The 23770-nt window shown below is 48.1% G+C and overlaps 1 protein-coding gene across 1 annotated transcript in view; it reads right to left on the bottom strand.

The window, feature by feature from the left end:
* COL27A1 (collagen type XXVII alpha 1 chain) overlaps window positions 1-23770 on the bottom strand; it is a 163049-nt gene that overhangs the window by 12683 nt on the left and 126596 nt on the right. Inside the window, exons 38-45 of the mRNA XM_009935398.2 lie at window positions 12322-12375; window positions 12093-12200; window positions 10562-10615; window positions 10196-10249; window positions 5403-5459; window positions 5191-5244; window positions 2195-2248; window positions 733-786 (exon numbers count right to left, since the gene is read on the bottom strand). Of these exons, the coding sequence (XP_009933700.2) occupies window positions 733-786; window positions 2195-2248; window positions 5191-5244; window positions 5403-5459; window positions 10196-10249; window positions 10562-10615; window positions 12093-12200; window positions 12322-12375 (489 nt within the window). The remainder of the gene's footprint in view (window positions 1-732; window positions 787-2194; window positions 2249-5190; window positions 5245-5402; window positions 5460-10195; window positions 10250-10561; window positions 10616-12092; window positions 12201-12321; window positions 12376-23770) is intronic.

Here is a 23770-nt window from a genome sequence, read left to right as displayed (position 1 = left end):
CTTTTTGCCAAGAACACCTACTGTAGGTTAAACTATCTTCTGGCACTAGCCCAGCAGAGTCAGATTAAAAATCCTGACATCTGCCAAAAGGGAGCAGGAATTTGCTGAGTACTGCGGTCACATACTTGTGTTTTAGCAAATAAAGTCCCTGATCTGTGAGAATCATTAGCAAGCTGTCATTATGGCCAGATGTGGAGGTAGGAGTAGGTATGAAGTACCCCAATGAACCTTGAAGGACCCATGTGTGCTATGTTTTCTTGCTCAATAAGGGCAAGAAGTTAGAGGGACTCTTCCAAGAAACATAACTGCATGGATAAATGGACTCCAAATCTGGAAGGTTTCAAGCCAGAAAAGCTTACAGTTCAAGTGAGAGACACTTGCCTGGCTCAGACCTCCTTAGGGACAGACGAGCCAACTGTGGCTAGAGGCACCACAAACAAGGGTATGGGAAAGAGACACAACCCATGGCAATGACTAAAGACCTGCCCAAGATTCACCCATCATGCTGGAGCTGTAATTGTCTTGATCTTCTCCAGCTCCACAAAGCCAACAAACTATTGGGCTTGGACACCCAACTACATGTTCACAGCCCTCCCACTAGGTTCTCCACAGTCTTCCAAAGCGCAGACCATAGGGCCAAATCACACATGCTGGGGAAAAACACGAGAGTCCTCTTAGTTAGACATTTTCTTTAAACTTCAGACATTGTAAATCCACTCTGCTGAAACCTACCACATCACCTTTGGATCCCTTTGCTCCTGGCTGGCCTGGTGGTCCAGGATCCCCCTACAAAACATAAGAAAAATGTGCTTGAAATTCTCTTCTGGTTGTATCTTGCATGAAGTACAAAGAATAGCATTTTTTTGTGCCCTAACAGCACTGATCGTATGGAAACAATTCAGGGGAACAGCCTGTGCTCAGACAGGCCTCCTGGGGAAAAAAGGAGCAAGGAACTGTCTCCAGAGAGCATTTAACAGGGTGTCAGTCGGGGAAGAAGCAAGGCTACCCCCTCACTTGGGTGGTGTTTGTATTTGCGGAAATCATTCACTAAATTCCAGATGGCACCTGGAAAACAGCGCTGGAAGTGGGCAGGAAGGAGCCTGTTCTGAGAAAGATGCTGCAGAAGCTATATGCAGAATGAGTAGTTTATACAGTGACTACATCTTTGGTGTTGGTACTATCTCCCTTTTGCATGCTGCCGCTCTTTCCTTGGTTGCTCCTGGATGTCAGATAGTAGAGAGCTACCTATGGAGGAGTAGAGCAGAGAGGATACACCACTACTCCTTTACTGGTCTGTTCCCCATCACACATCTCCATCTTTTCTTCTGGGTTTTTTTGAGTGTATTTGTGTCAGGGGCAATTTCTGGACTAGCATCAAAGAAATGGTAAGTCAGGAGACACCTGCAGAGCTCTCCTTCAGCTTGTTTCTGACCCATGTGTTTCTAATGGCTCTTTACTGAAGACAATCCAAAGCTCCTGCTTCCATCTGAAACACTGACATCAGCGGGGCTACCACCCCTCAGAATAAACTACACCCACTGGGGAATGCAGCAGCTCTACTCATTTCTAGGCCGTGTGATAGAGCACTAACATTTTACCCCAAAACAGAATCTGTTGTTCTTCCCAGCAGCCCTACAAAGAATGGGAATTGATGCAAATTTTGCTCCCAATACAAACTCCACTTAATGTGCTGCTGCACTCACAGTTGCAATAGTCACATATACAAATTAGATGCTGTCTTATATAGTAAAGGAATAAAAAAGTCCTTCCCTTAAATTTAGATCTAATTTAGTCTTTCATAAATGCACTGGTTTGAGAGGAAAAACCATGCAGGCAGAATAATATGGCCTCGCCTCGCTGGACCAGCTCTCAGCAGCAGCATACCAAAAGTCTCATTTCCAAGAGTCATCGTCATCTCTCACTGTCCATCTCCTAAGATTTCTAGTCCCTCTTGGATCATTCAGAAAAGACAGTTTTGGAGACAGGCTTCTGGGAACACCCCTGTTCCTGCACCCATTTATATTCTCAAAATGCTCATTCTATAGGCCTGGCTTAAGGAAATGCACACGGTGCATTTCACAGCTCACCACGCGTTCGTTACTGCAGCCCTTCCTACCTTCCTTCCTCTTTGCATCTGTTTTTCACATGCACATGACATTGGGTAGCTTACAATAAGTAAAGCAGCATCTCTTACAGGTAAGCCTTGCTGTCCGGGTTTTCCTCTTTCTCCATCAAGCCCGTCTTGTCCCTTAAATAAAAAACAGAGAGGGAACAGGTGTTTGTTCTTGAGTACTTTTGTGGCAATGAGAGACAAAAATGGCTGTAACATGCCGTATGGGGCAGGAGAAGATATACGTGTCTGCATTCTGCTAATACAGAAATGTTGAAGCTTGCGGGTAGCGTGCATATACCCATGTATATGCACTGGAAAGAAATAGCTAATAGGAACTGCTAATCACCACCTAAGCAGTAAAGAAGGCTCTCTAACATGTCCCTAAATACATACAGCACTAACGTAAGTGAACAGTTCACGACTGCTGTCCTACAAAATAAGGCAGCAGCACTGCTACCCTGGTGAATTTAAACTCTTCTGTACGTTGCTGTAATGGGTCACTGTCCATCTGCTTTTGGATGGAGATAAGCCTTAGTCCATAGAGCCTTTGCAAGTCTACACCAATCAGCTGGAGATGTGCTGCAAAGAGGGCTTCAGGAGCACACAGGAATAAGGCAGAAGAGAAAGGTCCATGGAATGTGGAAAGAGGGGCAGGCCACTTGGGAAGAGTACAGAAACGTGGTGAGAGCATGCAGGGATGCGACGAGGAAGGCCAAGGCTCACCTGGAATTGAAGCTGGCAAGGGATGTCAAAAACAACATGAAGGGCTTCTTCAACTACATCAGCAGCAAAAGGAAGGCTAGGGACAACGTGGGGCTGCTGCTGAATGAGGCGGGTGTCCTGGTGACGGAGGATGCGGAGAAGGCAGAGCTACTGAATGCCTTCTTTGCTTCAGTCTTCAGTGCTAAGACTGGCCCTCAGGAATCCCAGGCCCCGGAGGTAAGAGAAGAAGCCTACAAAGAGGACGACTTTCCCTTGGTTGAGGAGGACTGTGTGAGGGATCGCTTAAGTGATCTGGATGTCCACAAATCCATGGGCCCCGATGGAATGCACCCACGAGTGCTGAGGGAGCTGGCGGATGTCATTGCTGAGCCACTCTCCATCATCTTTGAGAGGTCCTGGAGGACAGGAGAGGTGCCCGAGGACTGGAGAAAGGCCAATGTCACTCCAATCTTCAAAAAGGGCAAGAAGGAGGACCCAGGGATCTACAGGCCGGTCAGCCTCACCTCCATCCTGGGAAAGGTGATGGAGCAGCTTATCCTGAGGCCATCGTCAAACAAGTGGAGGAAAAGAAGGTTATCAGGAGTAGTCAGCATGGATTCACCAAGGGGAAATCATGCCTGACCAATCTGATAGCTTTCTACAATGACATGACTGGCTGGGTAGACGAAGGGAGAGCCGTGGATGTTGTCTACCTTGACTTCAGCAAGGCTTTCGACACAGTCTCCCATGATATCCTCCTGGGGAAGCTGAGGAAGTGTGGGCTGGATGAGTGGTCGGTGAAGTGGATAGAGAACTGGCTGAATGGCAGAACTCAGAGGGTTGTCATCAGCGGTGCTGAGTCTAGTTGGAGGCTGGTAACAAGTGGTGTCCCCCAGGGGTCAGTACGGGGCCCAGTCTTGTTTAACTTCTTCATCAACGACCTGGATGAAGAGTTAGAATGTGCCCTCAGCAAGTTTGCTGATGACACCAAACTGGGAGGTGTGGTAGATACACCAGAAGGCTGTGCTGCCATTCAGCGTGACCTGGATAGGCTGGAAAGTTGGGCAGAGAGGAACCTGATGAGGTTCAACAAGGGCAAGTGCAGGGTCCTGCACCTGGGGAGGAACAACCCCAGGCACCAGTACAGGCTGGGGCTGACCTGCTGGGGAGCAGCTCTGCGGAGAGGGACTGGGAGTGCTGGGGGACGACAGGGTGACCGTGAGCCAGCAGTGTGCCCTGGCCGCCAAGAAAGCCAATGGAATCCTGGGGTGCATCAAGAAGAGTGTGGCCAGCAGGACGAGGGAGGTTCTCCTTCCCCTCTACACTGCCCTAGTGAGGCCTCATCTAGAGTACTGTGTCCAGTTCTGGGTTCCCCAGTTCAAGAAAGATGAAGAGCTACTGGAGAGAGTCCAGCGGAGGGCTACGAGGATGATGAGGGGACTGGAACATCTCCCCTATGAGGAGAGGTTGAGGGAACTGGGCTTGTTCAGCCTGAAGAAGAGAAGGCTGCGAGGGGACCTAATAAATGCTTATAAATGTCTGAAGGGTGGGTGTCAGGAGGATGGGGCCAAGCTCTTTTCAGTGGTGCCCAGTGACAGGACAAGGGGCAATGGGCACAAACTGAGGCACAGGAAGTTCCGTCTGAACATGAGGAAGAACTTCTTCCCTCTGAGGGTGACGGAGCACTGGCCCAGGCTGCCCAGGGAGGCTGTGGAGTCTCCTTCTCTGGAGATATTCAAGACCCGCCTGGACAAGGTCCTGTGCAGCCTGCTGTAGGTGACCCTGCTTCGGCAGGAAGGTTGGACTAGATGACCCACAGAGGTCCCTTCCAACCCCTACTATTCTGTGATTCTGTGATTCTGTGATTCTGTGATTCTGTGATTAATAACCTTGGTCTTACTTTTGAGAGAAATCCCAATTAGATTTTGGAAGTTTTCAAACCTCCAAGTTAACAGAGATCTTCCCAAGAAAGAGTCTACAGCCATGGGCACATCAGTCTTGAATTTTGTCCAGCACCGATACGTTCTCTCTTCTACATATCTTCCCCGGGGTATTTCCTTGATAATCACAAATACCTCTGACGAGATGGTCCTGCTCATTCTTTCAGTGTAGTGTGCTCAGGCAGGTGCACAGCATTCTGAGCTGCTGACCTGCAGGACCTACATTTGCCTTCAGCAAAATTTTACCCACTTTAGGTAAAGATATCTGAACTGTTCCTTATTTGAAACAGCCATGTGCAGCGGTTGACAAGGGACAACAGTGGGTTATGAGTTGTGACCACTGGGCGAAGGGTAGACCTTCTCTGGGCTGATGCAGATTGGAAGCACTTTCCCACGAGAAACGTTCCTGAATCATGTATTTGGAAAAAGACTCACAGGATAACCAGGGTCTCCAGGCTCCCCTCGATCACCTCTGTCACCAACAGGGCCCTACAACAACACAACAAAGATTTAAGGTGGATGTAAACAATCAGCCATGTGCAATATCTCAATGGCTTTTGCATGTTCTACAAGTGAGGAAGCAACTCAACTAATCCACCTGCAAAAATCAGTCCATGATTGATTAGAGAAAGGATTTAACATCTTACTCTGTCTCCGGGTGGTCCCTGTGGGCCTTCTACCTTCCCGTCATCACCTTGTTCTCCCTGTGAATAAAAATGCTAGTATTAATATAGACAGCAGATTATATGGCAGATGTTTCTGTACAGACCCGATCCAGTCCTCCCATATCACAGATTCCTAAGTCAACGCCTCTGTTGAATTTACTAACTTTTCATCCAAAGAAAGTCTAAACAATTTGTTTGTTGTTTGTTTCACAGCCTGGAGTACACTGACTCCTCACATTGATTTCCTGGTTTCTTTGGTGTTGTTTTTGCCTCGTCTAACAATCGTCCCTAGGGAATCAGATGCAACAGGTTATTTTCAACAATTCCTAAAACTAAGCAAGAAGCATGCCATTATGTTAATATGGGAACTAGTTGTCTGCCTGTGAATTTTATTGTCAACAGTTAAATGAAGCTCTTCAATCCAGCATTTCCTCACCCTCATTGAGTGCTGCCTGGGCTGGCACAGGAACAAGGGTGGGCTGGGTGAGCTCCCTGGTTGTGTGCCACCATCATGGGCTTGTCTTACAATTGATCAGGTGAGAGGGTCAGCCCCTTACATGCTCGCTGCGTGAGCAGCTCCACTCGTTGATGGGATGTTCCACAGCAAGAGCTGAAAGCTCATAGTTTGGCTGGTAGATAACATCACCCGGATTATTTACAAGTGAGGTCTCTCAAACATCCACAGAGACATCCCTCAAGACTTAACACAGGCACTATATTTTTGTATAAGTCATTCAGGGTCATGGTGTCCTATTTTCTCTGGGCCCTAGCTCAGAGACAGCTGTTTCTTTGCTCCCCATGGAAGACAGCTACATTCCAGCTCCTCCAGTTTTTGACTACTTCATATCACTGAGCCTCTGGCACTCTGGCTCCTTAGGATGAGCATGTCTCAGAGCTCCATTGATGTTGCAGCTACTGCAGAGACGAGGTCTGGGGGGTTCTGGCACAGTGGAGCTGCTGTGTTTGGAGTGGTTGGGGTGCTCCTAGAGCCTTGAACATCCAAAACTCCATAGCTATGCAGAGCCAAGTCTTCCACAGACTTCTGTAGTTCTCAGTGGTTGCATCAGCCCTTTCTGGAGTATTTATGACTGTCTTTGAGTTTCTCTCTTGGCTACTCTCATCTTCTGTTTGAGTTGCAGCTGCTGACAGTAACGGTGCTTGGGCAACTTCTCAGTGACCCTGCCCCTGGGAGCAGGCATTTGGGGTGCTTTGCTTGTGTGTGATATTTGGTAATGACACACCTGGGGCAGTGAATAACCCTCAGTGAAAAAACTTGGACAGTGGAGCCAAAAGCTTCTTTACTGTAGGACCTGGGTGACGGCTTGGAATCAGGGCTGTGCCACTGCGCTGGCCCACACTGACTTCTCACGGGCTGAGCACTGGTACTGACAATTACAGCTTGGTAAATGAAGCTCAAGACTTGGCAAAACCTCTTGCAGTTAACCTCAACAGCAAGGAGCTCAGTGCATCTCTCTCCATTACATGCTTGATGACAGTGGCATTTTCTTTCTCTGCTGCTACAACACGTTTGGATGAATGTTGCTGGGATTTTATATATACTCTCTGGTTACGGTTATGCTGTCCTTAAGAAATCGTGTGCTGGGTGGGGGACTCCAGCATACTTGTCAGGGGTTTTTGTGAGGTATCACGGTAGAAGAAATATATAGGGAGCAACTGTGCCAGGATGGCTTGAGAATATAGTACTGAGCAATATGGATGGAGAAATGCAGGTGGCAGAGTAGAGAGAAGGGAAAGTAATGCCTAACAGGCTCTGCCAACAGTTTAAAGCGCTACTGAACTTGCTGGCTGAAGTCAGTAGCAGAATACCTGGCAACTGGTTTGCTTTCTAGCCACTATCAAAGGAATGTAGGCTAGAAGGGAAACAAAGCCACCAGCCACTTTTCTTAAGTCTCATGAAAAAAAATCCCAGGATACATGTTACTATGCAGAAGTTTTGGCATTGATTGCTTCTTCCCAAAGAGGATGTGAACACCTTGCCATATGGAGCTGAGATGAGCGTGATGAACTCAAAGAAAGCTCATAATTTTGGGAACCATCAAGACTCACAGACTTTCTCACCAAGGCTGAGTTGTGGTTTTGTGTCCCCTTGAGTCTACTTCCCACCTTGTCCTTTGTCTTCTGACTGAGAAAATCCCATAGCCTGGTCAGCTCTAGGATTGTGAGACTGAGTTCCTCCAGGACTTCCTGATGCCTCAGCTGCTCGAGAGGGAGATGAAAGGTCTGTGATAATTCTTCGGAAAGTTGCAGTGAAAAAAAGTTAGAGTAAAGGGCAGCAAAGTAAACATGTTGGGATACAAATGGAAAATGCATGGAGAAGAAGGGAAGGCTTGTTGTTGTTGGCTCCTGTCCCAAAGTGAGATACACCAGTTTGTAATTTTTAAAAGGGTCCCATCTGGACTGCTTTAAGCAGCTGCCAAGTGCAGGCGTCTGCTCTGAGCAAGGCCTCTTTGAGGAGCTGTAAATGTTTTAAATGCAGCAGAGTAACAGGCTGGTACGGCACAAGGGAACTGGATTCCACAAGAATGCCTCTCACCAAGCCGCTTTCTTCTCTGGAAAAGGGAAGACTTTCCCCACCATTATATATTCTCCTTCTTCAGCACAACTAAGTTTACCATGTTGTTTAAAGCTCACAGAGCAGTCATGGTCCCATTTTTGTTTGCTCTTAATTTCTGAGATTCAGGCGTCCATTTGCATGTTCACACGCATGTGCAAGGTTACAGATGTCTGGAGGGAAGGAATTCACCTATCGTTAGGCTGGGATCCAGGCAAATCTAAGGAAATAAGAAGGAAGGATGGATAAGAAAACATAGATGCAAGACTTCTGTGGAGCATCTGGATGCTGCAGGAATCAGTGCTGGAGGCTCAGCATGCGATGCTGTGCTCTCCTCGTTCAGCTGGAGCTGCTGCCCAGCAAGGTGCCAGCAGACCTGCTGACCTTCCAGGAAGCCATGAGTGAGATCCGGCCGTCAACGGTCACTGACAGATCTGACTGTTCTCAGCAGGATGCTTTAGATGCTTCAGTGTCTTTGTCAGGCTTCAGCTTGGATACTTGTGTGTAGAATTAATTTTATCTTCAGCGTTGCTGTGCTCTGATGACACAAGATCCATGTTATCTCTGAGGGGGGGGCTCTTCTAGTGTCCATTTGCAGAAAAATATTTTGTTGGCGAAGGGGAGAGTGCTTCGCTGAGCGCTTCAGTTTATTAATTTCAGGACCAATTACTACTGGAATGGTGGGAGCTTTCAAGAAGATTGCGACTTCGAATGTTTTAAGATAAAAAATCAGCCACAATTTAAACAACAGAGATACATATCTGCACATCTTCTGCTTTAAGGCCAACAGCCAATCTTGCTTTTGGTAGTCACGACTCACAACTTCTTGCCAGGATGCTCAAGTTTCAACAGTGGGACTGTAAGAAACCTCTGGCCAGGCTCTCAACTGATAATGTGCTTGGTCGTGAGGTCTTGCATTATTATCCTGGGCTGGCTGTGCTTGGTTAACGCTTGCTACTTGCCACTTGACCACCGAAGTCTGGAAGAGCAAGAGGTGCAGCTTGGGAAGCGGATGGGGCAGTGTTAGAAAGGCTGGGGGGGGAGAGGAAAATCAGCAAGGCAGTGATGGAGATGTGGAGCAGCAGGAACATCACCAGCTGTTCCTCCATGGATGTATTTTGGCAGCAGGAAGTGAGAGAAAAAGCAGCATGACTATCGTTAATCCCCAGAGCAAAATTTCTGAGGCACGTGAATATCTTAGTGGAACACAACAGCTCACCCTGCCCCACCGACTCCCGGCCACCAGCACAGAGATTCGTGAGCGCACAAGGAGCCTCCAGGCAGAGCACAGAGAGCAGCGTGATCAGGGTGTGCTGCCAGCCAGGAGCCTCAGCTGAAAGGACACATTCAAAGCCCTGGCAAAGACAAGTCCCTGGGGTGTCTGTCCCACAGACTCTTTTTACAAGCAGCGAAGCCCCTGCTTGCACACATACAGCTGCAATCACACCCGTGTGCACAGGGAGAGCTGAAAGCTCTCTCGGCAATAGCAAGGTGGAAAATGAGCAAAAAGAGTTGATGCAGCCTTCCTCTTCATGGGGACCCCACGACTGACCAGTCCCAAGTGCCATCACTTCCGAGGAGGGACACTGAGCAAGGGAGCATCGCTGCTGCTCCCGAAGGCACGTGAGGGGTCCAGCGGCACGGCAAATGCAGCAAACGCCAGCCATCCATCCAGCTCCCCAACAGGAAACCGTTAAAGCGTGAGTCACTTCTCCAGCCTGAACTGGTTAAGGTTGCGCTGACTCAGCAAAAGGGGAAACACAAGGGGAAAGCCACTGTGAAAGAGGGCTCTGACCCAGGCCAGCTGTGGCAAGGGGGCTCGTTGAGGGGTGAGGGGGACAAGCAAGGTAAGGGGGTGGCAGGCGATGAGAAATACGGAGCAAAGGCAATGGAGAGGAGACCAGTTCTTCCTCGCTTACAGCACACTATCCGCTGATTAAAGCACAGACAGCACGCTGAAGATCAGCTAGTTTGTGTGGGGTGTTCTTCTGACTTATTTTTGTCCCGGCACGGATTTGCAGAAGTAAAGCTGCAGCAGGAGTTCTGCAAGTGGCTGTGGTGTAGAGGAGGCACCTCTGCCTCTGCCGCAGGTAGAGGAGGCGAGTGCAGATGCATGGGTGTTGTGGCAGCGGGGCAATCAGCTGTATGTCAGCTCAGCTTCCATGCCAATGGAAGATGAGGTGACTAAACTCTGTGAGCTTACCTTTTCCCCCTTTGGCCCTGGTGGTCCAATTGGCCCTGGTGGTCCTGCATGTCCCTGCGGAGAGCAGAGAGATGTGAGGAGAAAGCAAAGAGCTGTTTGACTGAAGGTCCTCCTTGGTTTCCTGCCAGATCTCAGAAGCCTTGTGTTGTGCATCGCAGCTTCAGAGGGGCACATGGGTCATGGCAGAGATGAACCAAATAGATCTGAGGAAGTTGTCACGGTGCAGATGGAGACTAGAGAAAGAACTAATCTGAACTCAAGGTCAGACATAAATCACAGTTTAAAAACTTATTTTGTATCCTGCAGTGGTAGTTTTGTGGCATTTGAGAACAGATAGAAGATGGAGCATGAAAATAAAAACCTTACCTGGTAACCCTTTAAGCCAGGTTCCCCTTGAGCACCCATCCTTCCTGGAGCACCCTGGAGAGGCAAGCACAGAAAGCACCATGAGAGCAGCCTGTGGGTATTACCTCACAAGAAGAGGATACACTGGGCTACGCAAAGCAAAGCTCAGCACCACATGGGAGTGCAGCCACCCGTTCCCTATGCCACTGATGAGCTTTGCTGCGGCCATTTGAAATGCTCTTGCTTGGCTTTAATCTCTTACTCATAGGGAGGGATGCTAGGAGTCCGGTCTATGTCTTAGTGAGCCTGTAGCAGTGGGTTTCCCACCTCATTTAGATTTGCTACCAGAAATGGCTGCATAGTGCGTGTTCTACATCTGTCCTGTTGGACATCTTTATATCCAAATTAGCTTTGTGCTAGGAAGTCCACCAGTGAGACCATTCTCATGCATGATTTAATCCTAAACTGCTGGGAGGAAACATTTCAGCATGGGTTCTGAGGCCAAGAAAGGAGTTTTCTGGGTTGTGATGAGGGCACCACAAGAGCTGTTTATTGCATCTTTAGCAGACTGAACAACAGGGTTCAAATCAGATCATCGGATTAAAGTGAATTGCAAACTTTCCATATAATCCCGTTTATTGTGGAAGAAAGCCCTCTCCACAAGACAGATTGCAGAGACGTGCTCAGTCCAACAGACGGCTGCTCAGATATTGCCTTCTTTCCTTGTGAAACAACCCATGGAGGCTTTGCCAAAGAATATGAAGGGAGGATATATGGGGAGGCCATAATTTTTAGTGCAGGAAAGCACTATCAGCGCAACCGTTACTTCATAGCTCATTTGCTACTGTTCTGAAACATCACCGTGATTCCTGGTTCATAAATAACTCCTGCTCTTTCACTAAGTTCTACCAAATGTAGTGCAAGAAGTTTCCTTACCAGTCTGCAATGCATGAGGAGGTACTTCTTACTTACCGCTGCTGTCCCAATGCATTTGTCTCATGTTCCTAAAGCAAGTTAACTTTCTTCCCTCTCCGTCATACTATTGCTGTTCTCTCTGAAAGCCTCACCTTCAGTCCCCAACTCAAACCCTTTCCCATGCTGTATTTCTTCTTGCTGCAAGTGTTTTAGATAAGTAGATCAAGAGTGGGTGTAGAAACAGGGCGGGAGTCCAAGGCAGAGTTCCTTATAACAACCCAGTTTGACTTGGAAGCAGCTCTTGCCACGAGTGTGCAGTCTCAAAGGGAAAGAACTTAGCAAAAATAGCTTATCCACTCACTCCCTTCTCAAGAAAAATCCCCAAGATTTCAGTCCATCCACCACAACGCAATGTGAGCTGGATTCACAGGAGACCAACGCAGCCCCCACTACAGTCTCTCCTGTACTGCTCAGAGCAAGCGTTAAGCTGTTTTGGTCAATTAAACCCATCTAACACCATTTCACTTTCTGTGCTCTGAAGCCTCTGCTGGGCTCTCTGCTTCCTTCAGGCCTGTGCCCACCACCACTCGTCACATTTCTGCGTGTTGTGTTCAACCATTTGCAGAGCTCTTCTCACCATAGGTCCCAGGGTACCTCGGGATCCTTTAGGGCCTTGGTTCCCCTTCGGCCCTTCCTTCCCTGGAGATCCTGTCTCACCGAGCTGTCCCTGGTAGCCCTTGCTGCCCTGCAGAACAAAAGCACTGACATTAATGCAGGATGAAATTGCTTCTACAGATGAATATTCAAGATGAGCAAAGAAAGTGAGATCCAGAGGAGGAGATATTATCAAAGGGAAAAGTTCCTACCTTCTGGCCAGGCTTGCCCTTTTGCCCCTGTTTTCCTGGTTTCCCTTCTGGTCCCTAGGAGAACAAAAAAAGCTGTTGAAGTGGGAAAGCAAAGAAGTCCCATCCCAACCAACCATCCCCAGGTCACCCCCCTGGTACATGCAACCCTGACATCATCCTCAACCATCCTGTCCTAGCCCCACAGGAGCTAACAAGAAGGCTTGGAAGTCATGCAAGTAAGCCCATGATTCACAGGTACTACAACCAGAGTGTGGCTGAGTTTGTTCTTGAGCTGCTCCAACACATGGAGGAGAAGGAAACCTCATTGCTTAGAGGTGGAAAGATCTCTGTGCCTAGGTACCTATACGGCAACATGGCTGAAAGGTTATGTTTTTCACCTTCAGATCATGTCAAAGCTGGAAAAATTGCCATCTGATGTGTCCTTCTGTCCTCAAGGATGCAAAAGAGGGATCTCAGCAGCGCTCCTTGAAGACACCACCCACTGAACTGAAAAACGGTACCTACCCAGCCACTGCTCCAGAGAGGGCTGAAATGCAGAAAACACACCTACCCTGGCCCCACATAATGTTTCCTCTGGTCTGCGGACAGAGCTGCCATCTGCCTGCCACTGCTCTACAAACAGAGCTGCATCTTTCACCATCAGCTAAGGCACTGATACTGATATTCAACTCCGGCTTTTCACAGCATCATTTCCAATACTTTTCATATGGCTTTAGGATACCGGCAGTGGAACCGTTGCCTCAACAGCAATTCCTCTTGTTTTTACCTTGTAAAAACTGGCAGTGGATTCATTTGCCATCTACCTGCCAAGCACAGCTTTCTGCTCACAGTGCAAAAATCCTTCCCTGTATTTGTGTTTTTATTCCTGCCACACACAGAACGCAGGAATCACAATAGACTGATCAGGCATCTACAAATGGAGTGGGATGCAGAGCTTCAGGTGGGAGCCACAGCAACGAGAGACAGAAACGCTGGGCTGCTCCGTGCACCGAGCGTGGGTGCCTCAGGGGCAGCAGGTCCTGCTGCCCCTCCTTGCATGCACGCAACAGAAATTAGCTGTGACGGGTAACTAAGTATAGCACGCTCTCCTTCGGGAGCCAGGGAGTTCATTATTTCAGTGTTTGACCCTGTTGGCTGCAAGGCAGACAACATATTTTCGATTTGACAGAAAGAAGCAAAAGCATCACTGAAGAGAATAACTCATGCTTTTTGGCAATTGCGAGAAACTTTTCAACAGCATCTACACACCAGCACGGCATAGCTCCCTCTGCTCTCCAGCCTCCCAGTTAAGAAGGTATAATTTTCACCACCGCATATGCTGCAGAAAAGTATCAGTTTCCGCTGAACAAAAGCAACTTATAAAGGCAGCCGTATCGGAGGGGTTTCACTCTGATCTGAAAGACGGGCCTCCTAAGTGCCTGCTCTTCACACAAAGGAGCAATTCAGACTCACAGCCCTAAAGAATTGTGCCAGTTCTTCTCTTCCCCAAAGGGAATAGCTCCATTTTACCGAAGTCAAATGCTTCAAGAGCCCACTTTGCCAACACCATGAGAGCTTCACAAAGGACAAGTCCCTGCCGAGGAGCACACGAGTCCTCTTCTGTTGTCTCTTCCATACTGCTCGGGGTTTTTGTTTGCTATTTTTTGCTGCCACTTTCCAAGAGATCACTTTTGGAATTATTTTCCCACAGAAGCTGAGCAGCCACAATACACACTGAATTGTGGGTGCCAAGCCTCCAGCGTCACCCATGTGATTTACACTTTTGACAGGAGCAGAGAGAAATCCTCGCCAAGGGAAGCATCAACCTGGGAAATGGCCATCCCCATCCAGCTCTGCAGCTAGCTCACCACCGCACTGGGTACCAGCTCCCTCAACTTCCCCACGTATCAGTCGTGATGTGTGTAGCGAAGCAGCAATAACGCTCGCAGAGGCCGTTCTGCAGCAATACCATGATGCTTAGTGGGTTGAAAATACGGAGAGTGAATAGTGGAGTCACTCATAAAAGTCACTCAAAATAAGACGTGAACGAACAAAGACACAACTGGGATTTCTAATTAGGTGCATAGTGTTTTTCCATCAGTCTCCCTAGACTGTGCACTGAGATCTTTTGGAATCACAGGCAACAGATGTTTCTTCAAATGGGAGAAAGTCCCTTTTAAGCTAAATCTGTTCCTGGCCCCAGTGGTGGCCAAGCTCTTGATCTTCTCCAGCAGAGCCATTTTGCACAATCAGGTGTGCTCCTGAGTTGCTGTGTTGTAACAGCTCTTGAAACAAATACTTCCATGTTACTGGTCCATCCCCAGGATGAGGATGCATTATGCTGTCTGTGAAAAACACAGACACCAGCGCGTGGATGAGATGTACCCTTTTATCACTGCGCAGGGCAGACGGACCCTGTTCACAGGGGAGGTCACCAGGATCTCACAGCTACTTCAGAAGACTTTGAAGTACAGCCTGCCTCCCTCCACCCGGATACATCTCCCATGGAAGCAATGACTGAAGCGTGCTTCTACCCTGCACTAGAAAATGGCTTTGCTTTTTGAGAAGACGAGTTCAGGCCTTAAATCTTCCCGTCTGAAAAATGAAATTTCCGCACTGCTCCTAAAATCTGCCAGCGTTCAAGTTCACGGTTGTACCCACAATCATGAAGTGCAGATATACGGTTAGGGTCATCTGGGTGAGGGGAAAAAACAATGCCAAACACCAACTTTGACAGTTCAAGCCCTGCTCACAAAAATAAACCTGATCCACAGAAGACTGTGCCATGTTCAAACAGGGTCTCAGCTTTCTTTGGGCTCCTTCAGTTTGTCTTTCCCTGTTGGCAGAGTCTGAATACAGATATGGGCTCTGATAAACTCCCTGTACTGACTTTTCTCTCTCTGATGCCTTGGCCTTGTTGAGCAGGGATGTTCATCTACTCCAGAAGGCTCTCCTGGGTCCTCCAGCTGAGGTGTGGCTCCTGCTTCATTGCTGGAGAAAAAAAAATTGGCAGCATCTCCAACTCCTGTCAGTGATAGTGAGACCAGCTGCCACTTGAAGTAAACCCCGGAGATCTTGCTCTGAGCCTCTCTCACTGTTGTTAGCTCTTGTGTGACGGTTAAAAGCTATGCTGGTAAAAATAATTGGGTCAAACCACGCTGGCCACACCATCAGCAGAGACGTGGCTTGGATCTTGCAGCTTGAGTCACCTCCTCAGACGGAGTAAGCTCTATCAGCAAGGATATTGCTGTGCTCTACCAGCATGCTTTCTAGGACTTTGGCCAGCAGAGCTCTGCTGGTGAGTGGGAAGCCTACCATATGTCCGATTTTCCTGGATGTGCTTTCTCCAACTGCGCAGGAATTTTGCCCAGATGAGTTTAGAGGCAGTTCAACACTTGTCTGGGGTTCCCAGATATGCAATATCTCTACTTGCGACGTTCCAGATGTGGTTGCTCTTTGCTGCAATCCCAGGCATTCACGGGGCACATAGGCAGTGGTTTGCACAGTTCCCAGAAATCACTGCGCTGTCACATGCCACAAGCAATAACAAGCCCAGCAACAACTTCAGTAGCCTTCAAAAATTGTCAGATCCTTTTTCTTTCCATTCTTCTGACTCGTCTGTCCAGGGATGGAAAAATCAGGGCCAGAACAGGCGGGGGAAAAAAAAAGGATAAAACTAGAATTCAGTGAGATTGGAACTTCAGCCAGGATCTCCAAAGTGCATCAGGCATCTCGCATCTTTTGGTACCTCTTTCACTGCAATGAGAAGTTCCTAGGGTTCCTACTCTCTTTAGGAGAGACAGCAAGAAGGGCAAAAAATGTACAAAAGCCTATACATAAGAATAATTAATTCCAAGTTCTTTTTGCTGGATTCAGATCAGATGGGCTCGTGTACCAAGGCACTAAACACTCGATGCTTTTATTCTTGGGGTTTGTACACATTCTGTTGTATGCTTTGGGTTACTGGTTTACTGAGAAAACAAATCTTCTTTCCAAGCTTCCTCTGTGAGCCGGATTATTTTTAAATGGTGACTTCTCTTTACATACTGCACTCTTCACTAGAGCAGCATATTCAGTACATCCAGAAGATGATGGTATTTGTGACCAGGGACAGTGGAAAGCAGTGGTTTTACAGTCACATGCCTTCAGGTATGCCAAAATATCCAAGGAAAGCAAAAAAAATGATCATCTTAAGTCTAGAATTTTTAGAATTTCATTGCCAGGTTCAGTAAGGACCCAATTCTGTAAGTTTTTTTTAGTATGGCCTTAGATATTCACCAAAGGGAAAAGCTGGATGGTTTATTCTCCAATGCAAATTGGTTAATTTTTAAGGAAAAAAGAGGCTTTCAGCTGCTGATGGCCTTGACAGCAAAGTTAGGTCTGTTTCACAGCACAGCAGAGCAGTAATGTTTGTTGGGAGCAAACAGATGAGCAGCCCAGCTTTAAATTCTCAAGACATCAACATGTGAAATCTATGTTACGACAACAACATCCAGAAAAACAAAATAAGGAAGTTGAATGAACTGCAGAGAGATATGCCCCAAACGGAGCCAAAATCCAAACAGTGTTAAAATCCAGACCCAGGCTTCCCCCACATGCAGTGATGCTCTGCTACAAGCACTAGATGCGGGGAAGTGGTTACCGAGACGTGACTCACGGTCTTGGCTTGACTCAAGGGCAACTGTGGCTCTTGGAAATTCAGAGGATAGATGTGGTTTGCTTGCAGACTTACAGCATGGCACAGGAGGGAAGCTCTACGCAAGCACGGTACTGGCAAGATAGCTTCCTAAAGCCTGGCTCAGGCACGATCAGGACGATGCAGGACTGTTGTGGAGAAGGAGCATATTTTCCAATTTTTTTGGGTGTAATTGAGTGAAGGTCTGAGGTCACTCCTCCCTACCAAACGTGAAGCAGGAAGAAACAGAAGAACCAGAATGTGGCTAATGAGAAAAGTGCCAAAGACGACGGAAAAAAAAATGGTGATAGTCTGAGGCACTGGACACAGAAAGGGCAGAAAAGCTAAAGCAGCACAAAGGTAGGAAGCATGAACCATAGGATGACCATGCCCATATTGTCCAGGGCCCAGCCAGTGAACTCCTTTAAAGGGAAATGAAAAAGCCCCATATCATTTCCTACCGCTCAGCAATGTCTCCATATGAGAACTCCTACTTAATAAAGTTTGATCGAGAGAAGCCTCCCCCCATGGAGGACAGTTCACAAGCACTCAGGAAATTAGTGGGATTATTGGGGCTGGGCATTTGAAGACATAAATGTTTCGGATTTATAAGAAACAGATTTCATAATCACTCTGCCTAGCAGTAGTTTGGAAGGGGAGGAGACGGGGCAGCAGCTCCTGAATGAGTATGGGGAGGGAAGAAAGAGTCAACTGTTCCTGAGAAGAAAGACCTGATTGTACTGCAAGGTTCAGAGGGCTTCAATGGGATCACTGGGAAGTAATGGGCCCTTGGCCTGCTTGTGGAAACCCGAGTGGTGAGTGCAGGTAGAGCTGGCTGGCTGAATTCAAAGAAAAAGCGAGATGGGGAAATCCTATAAAAAGATCTCGGATGGAAAGACGACAGCTAGCGTCACTATGACTTTCCTTTCAGCCGAGTTCCTCAGCTTAAAATGTGGAATCCAACCCAAAATCTTGTCTCTCAAACTCTCTGCTTAAGTGCCAGTTCTTATCTGCATGCAGATGTTGCTCTGATATATGCAACTTTCGGTTTCGTGGATGAGGAGGTCTATTTAACTTGTTTTTTCTCAGCAGTCAAAGCATAAGGCAGCTAAGAGAATTATGTGCAGAGCAGCACTGTGTGCTCTGAGCTGGTCTGGTTTGATCCAATAGCCCTGAACTGCCACCAACGTGTTGTTTCTGGGAAAATCTCTTTTTGCCCCCCTCTTTGCCTCTATTTCCTCATCTCTAAGGAAGCACAGCAGACAAAGGTGCCATCAAAAGACTCGATGGGTGGGTGAGAAATGCAAGCCCTCACCCCTGCTGAGCCGTGAAGCTTTCATACATGATGACACCAAAATGCTCCAAAGAATAGCCAGAGTTGGAAGCTGACAACTGGGAATAACGGAATAGACAGAGCGCTTGGGCAGTATAACTCTGATTTACACTAACGAGCACTACTTGTGTCTTTATTTTCCTCTCCCAAACACTAGGGGTTAATGTCTTCCTTTTGAAGGACACAGATGCCCTGGGGTTGTGGAAGAGGAGGGGAATGAAATCTTCTCTTGCAATAAGGAGGGGAATCTTGGAGTAACTGCACAGAAGTGCATCTCCTTCGTCTGAGTCAGGAAAGAAACCGTGCCAAGTCAATGGGATTTATTTCAAATTCTGGCTCATTTTGACTGCTATTAACTCTAAACGAAGACCAGCTGGGATCAGCCTCCCTTCCCGAGCAGCAGAGAGACCAGGCAGAGCTGGCCTACTCCCTGCGAGGGCGAATGGCTCCTCGGCTGCAGGAGAACAACCCGGTCGCTGTGAGCGATGGCTCCCCGAGGACTGGGAGAGCTCTGGGATTCCCTGCAGGATTCCCAGGGCTCACAGGTAACCCTGGTCCACTCCAAAGGTTTCAATGGATTTGGTGGACTGAGTCACAGACACCAGAATAGCAGACACAGGGAAAAAAAAACCCACTGTAAAATCTCCCAAACAAAATCCAGCACGTACCTCTCCATAAAATGGGACGTTTGGACTTCTACAGAAGAGGCTGAACCTAGGGCCATCAGCGATGCACTGATTATTAAAGCAAAAGAAGGAGAAGCTGACTGCAGCTAAGGGCAGCGCTGCCCAGGGATGACAACATTGCTTCTGGAAGGGGAAGGAGAGAGATCCTGGCATGCGGCTGTGCAGGGGCACTCACCCTGACCCTTGCTCTCGCCCTATTCAAAGCAAAGAGTTTAAGCACGTTTGACTTCATTCCTGAGCAACTTTGTTCGCCTTTGATTTTTGATGCTAGGCAAACACCTGCTTATGGCTTTGCTGGATGTTGGTCCACATGAGTAATGACACCCCAAGGCTGTTACGCAATGACATACCATGGCCAAATACAAGTACCTTCAGCTATAGAAATTGCACTCCAGTATAGGAACTGGCCCTGCTGATGTAGCGGCTACCGGAAAGGACAGGCTGTAGGGCAGGAAGAGCATGTCCTGTTGTGCCCCCTCCTTCTGTGTGGAAGCGGTGGCTGTGGTTTGGGATGTGGATCCCAGGAGACATTCAGTTCTGCAGCAAGGGGCCCGTGCCCTGTGACAAGCACAACCATCTCAGGAAACATCTGTGTCTGGCCTGTGGGCCCATACAGCCTGTCCCGAGCCACCGCACAGGGCACAGGAGCAGGGCTGGAGAGCTCCCAGTCCCCCTCTGCCACCGCATGACCCCAAGCAAGTCACTTCACTACTTTGTGCCGCTACTGCTAACACATTATGCAAGGGCAAGATCAGGAGTAACAATAGTAATTTCGTAGATTCAGCGTGCGAGGAGCTCGCTGTTACCGCTGACACACTGCCACAGCCCTCCCCTGCACAGCGAGCCCAGTATTCTCCATTCCTTCCATTGCTCAGTTGGAGGGTAACCCCATGCCCTCCAGTTCAGAGAGTCGAAGAGACTTCTTTCAAGTAAAAGCTCCACAGACAGTCCGTAGACCAGGGCACAAAACCCAGCTTTTCCAGGAAAAAAACAGCTCAGCACACTATCAAAAAAAGCAGAGATTCCTGCATGGACAGCTGAGATTAAAACCAGAAGCGACTCCATGATCGTCCTTCGGCAGCCCCAGTGTTTTCAGGGAGCTGAATGCCATGTAACTGCTGTGGCGTTGCCAGCTGTCGCCGAGCTCATGTGTTCGGAGTGAATGGCTGGATTCAGTGACAGCAGAGCGAGGCGCTTCGTTGCAGAAAATCTTTGAATCATCTTTTCAGCGGCAGGAAACAGAACAGAACAAAGAGCAAAAAACCACTCTGGGACAAATTCTGCTGTGAGAGATGTTTGGACAGCTTTATAAGAGAGCAGTGTGTCGGATGGGAATGAGCTCCTGCTCTACCCTGGCGTTACAGAGCCCAGAAACCAGCCCTGTCTCAGCTGTGACCACAGCGTGCTGTTTCTGGAGCGAATCTGCTAGCTTAGATCAGAAGGTCCATCTCGGCCAGCAAGTCCTTCTTCCACTTCAGGATTGTAGCCTGTAGATGATGGAGAAACAAGAACGAGATGGGAATAAAGCTGTCCTAAGGACACCATCCAGTGCTGCATGTGGAGTTGCTGCCGCTCTGAGGAGCGACGTGGCTGAGACCACAGCGCTGGAGCCAAGAGCTATGAGTTCACCCAGCGCTCTGTCCTGGGCTGGATAGCGGCTTTATCCGTTTCAAAGCACTGCGAGTTCCCTCAGAAAACCTTCTCAGATCTCCAGCCCAGCCCAGTTCCGTTACTCTACCCTCTTGGAGAGAAACCAAAAGGACTTTGGACCTTGTCTCATCAGGGCAAAAGGATTTACCAGCCCTTGGAGCTCTTTTGGTCTGCTGGTGCACATCTGCACCATGCAGCAGGGCCGGCACATGCAGCCAGATCTTCTCTGACGTAATTGTTTATGGCGATTTATACCATCGGAGCATCTGGCTCAAAGCTTTCTGAGTCCTGACATGGCTTGAATGACACTGCAGATAGGATTTCAGGTTAAAAACGACGTGGAAAAAGAAAAGAACTCAGCTCCCAGTTTTGCTGAACAATGAGGGATTTTCTTGTTTCAGCGCATGTTGTATTTCATTACCTCCAGGCTCTCCAATTGCTTTCCTGGAACTGTAAAAACCTTGCTATCAGATGTCTGCCCTGTATGACAACCAGCACATTACAAAAACCACAGTGCATAGCTTCAGAGCGCAGTTGGAAACCCACCGCCTCCCTCCTGCCAACTGGCTTGGGCCTTTTGCACTGCCACTGGTGGATCAGTTGTCCTCTGAGGAAAGGGCTGAAATGCTGTATTTCTGTAGGTGGACAGATGCCGCAGAGAGGAGCACTTCTGGGGGTTTTACTCTCAGGGACCACTTGCCCATGTCCAGGCTGATGGTTGCCTACCAGTGACTTCAGCCTTTGACTCTTACCATCCTCTGTTGTGAAGAGCAGGATCAACTGGCAGCCAGGTCCTTCGTAAAATTTGCTCTCCAACAATATTGTTTGGGAATTTCAGGCTCTGTGGCACTATCCCCTCACACAATTACAGGTTGGCAGATAAATTAGCTTTGTAATTTGGCAAACTACACCGTGACACTCACATTGCTGATGGATGCCTTGCCAGGTTTCAAAGGGTTGTTCTGTCTTCCAGTTTCCCCACATAATGTAGAGAAATATCCTTGTCCCGTCTTGCTCATATGGAAAGTCTGGATCTCCAGTGGACAACTCCTGCTCCTGCACCGTTAACCCCAGGATCTGCACCTCCAGCCAGTCTCTCTGAACAGAGGTGCCTAAACAGTCCCTGGTGCTCTGCCAGGGGAAGAGGTTGTCAGCTGCTCACTGCTCCAACAAGCCAACCAGAAGTCAAATGGCCAAGTCCAAAAGACACTCAAGATCAACTGAAGGCAACAAGTTTGAATTAGAAGAAGATGGAAACCACTGGGAGAAGATAATACGCGAGATAGCAGTTCAGGAAAGGTACACATCTCTGATGCAATTTTTGAAATCTCAAGTGGATCTTACAGTCAGCTGCGTGTTAGTGTTTCAGGTACTCTGATTTCTTTCTTATGACCAGGGGGACAACTGGCCCATCCCTCTGTTGAGCAGGAACTGGAATTGAACGGAGCAGTGTGAACTTGGACAAAGTGACCGAAAGATAGAGGCTACTCGTGTATCTCAGCTCCAGCTGCCTCGAGTCCTGCCAGCCACAGCTGTGAGACTCATGGACCATCTCAGTTGCCAGGTTTGTTTGCTGAAATCCACTGGCTTTCAAACGTGTACAAACTACCCCTGGAGACTTGGCTGGGGCCTCCCTGCTGCTTTTGTTTGAGATTTAAAACCACAGTGGAAACCGGCTTTCAGATATGTTAATACTGGAAACGGCTGAGCCAAGTTAAAGCGGACAATCTTTGAAAAATGTTTCTTGAGCATCGAGGGAACTTTGGTTGTGCTCAGCCGTTAATGTTGTATCAGCTTTCTAGAAAATCAAACCTTATTCCGTAAAGCCGGACTTGTCTCTGCTGTAGGGATTGATCGCTGGGTGAACATCTCTCTTCTGCATGACCCTTTACACTTCCTCCAGTTTGATATCTGTGAAGGTGCTCCAGCACATCCCCTCATTGCCATCTCCCAGGGAGCTCTACGACTGTGCAGACCGAAGAACTGCTAAGCTCTTTCCATCCCTTGCTCTGGCCTGTCACCATGTGGTGTGCGAGCTCGTATGTGTCCTGCCAAGTTCCCCAGCTTCTACCTGCTCTGCAGCTACACAGGGCAATGCCAGCACCAGACCTTTGCCCCAGGCTGTTATGTGCAAAATGGGCTGAAAATGTACCAGCCATAAAGGCAGATCATTTCAGAGCAATCAGACGCCTCATTTCCTACATTTGTCGAGAGGACACTTGATACCAAAGTGTCATGTTCCTTTAGACATAAGCAAAATAAAGATTAAGACTAAACATGTCCTTGGTGTTAAGGAAAAATCTTCAAGAAGTGGTGCAGCTGCAGAGACTTGTCTTGAAAAAGCTTTTTCCAGAGGCTGTTGCTGATCATGGAGGGCACGTCTCTGCGGATCCCCCCTAGTGCCAAGGCAGAGGGCAACACATGGCCAAGCCAACACATAGGAGAAGCTTGTCTCTATGTCCATGACTGCAGATGGGCATCAGCTTCTTCCTGAATCTCTTCCAGAAGCAGAAGATGAGCTACATGCTCCCAGATGGAGGTCAGCTTGTTGTCAAAGGTAACTAGACAGATCCTTGCGTGTGTCTCTCCCACGAACAGCACAGAGGCATCGACCTCTCCCCTGTCCCTTTTGTAGTTGAGTAGGATATCCCAACTATATTGGAGCAGAAGAAAACATCTCTAGACCGGGGAAAAGTCAATGGATCCAGGCAGGAATGCAGTGAAGCAAGGATGTAAGGACTCCTGGATGTCATGCCAGGAGAGACCTACTGAAGATGAAATAGCTAAAGAAGAAGTTCTCTTTAAAACCATCTAAACTGAGTATCGGACAGCGTAACACTACCTCATCAGATGTATTAAAACCATACGCAACGTACATAATGTGCAAAGACACAGCATCTGCAGCACACCCAAAACCAGCATGCCTCCTCCCTGCAACGCAAGCGCCTCTGCACCCTTCCCAGGCAATTTCCATGCTACCCTACAAACCCTGGCCAGGAGCTGGGCACTGTGCAGCCTTGGCATTTGTCCTTGGGTGAACACCTTCAGGATTTTTCCCTGACAAGATTTTTGTTATCTTTGTGCAGCAGCCTTAAAACCATCTGTCCATTGTACACGTTTGTGGTG

The sequence above is a fragment of the Opisthocomus hoazin genome, chromosome 19, assembly GCF_030867145.1.
Source record: "Opisthocomus hoazin isolate bOpiHoa1 chromosome 19, bOpiHoa1.hap1, whole genome shotgun sequence".
Taxonomy (NCBI): domain Eukaryota; kingdom Metazoa; phylum Chordata; class Aves; order Opisthocomiformes; family Opisthocomidae; genus Opisthocomus; species Opisthocomus hoazin.
This window is presented reverse-complemented; position numbering and strand designations above follow the sequence as displayed.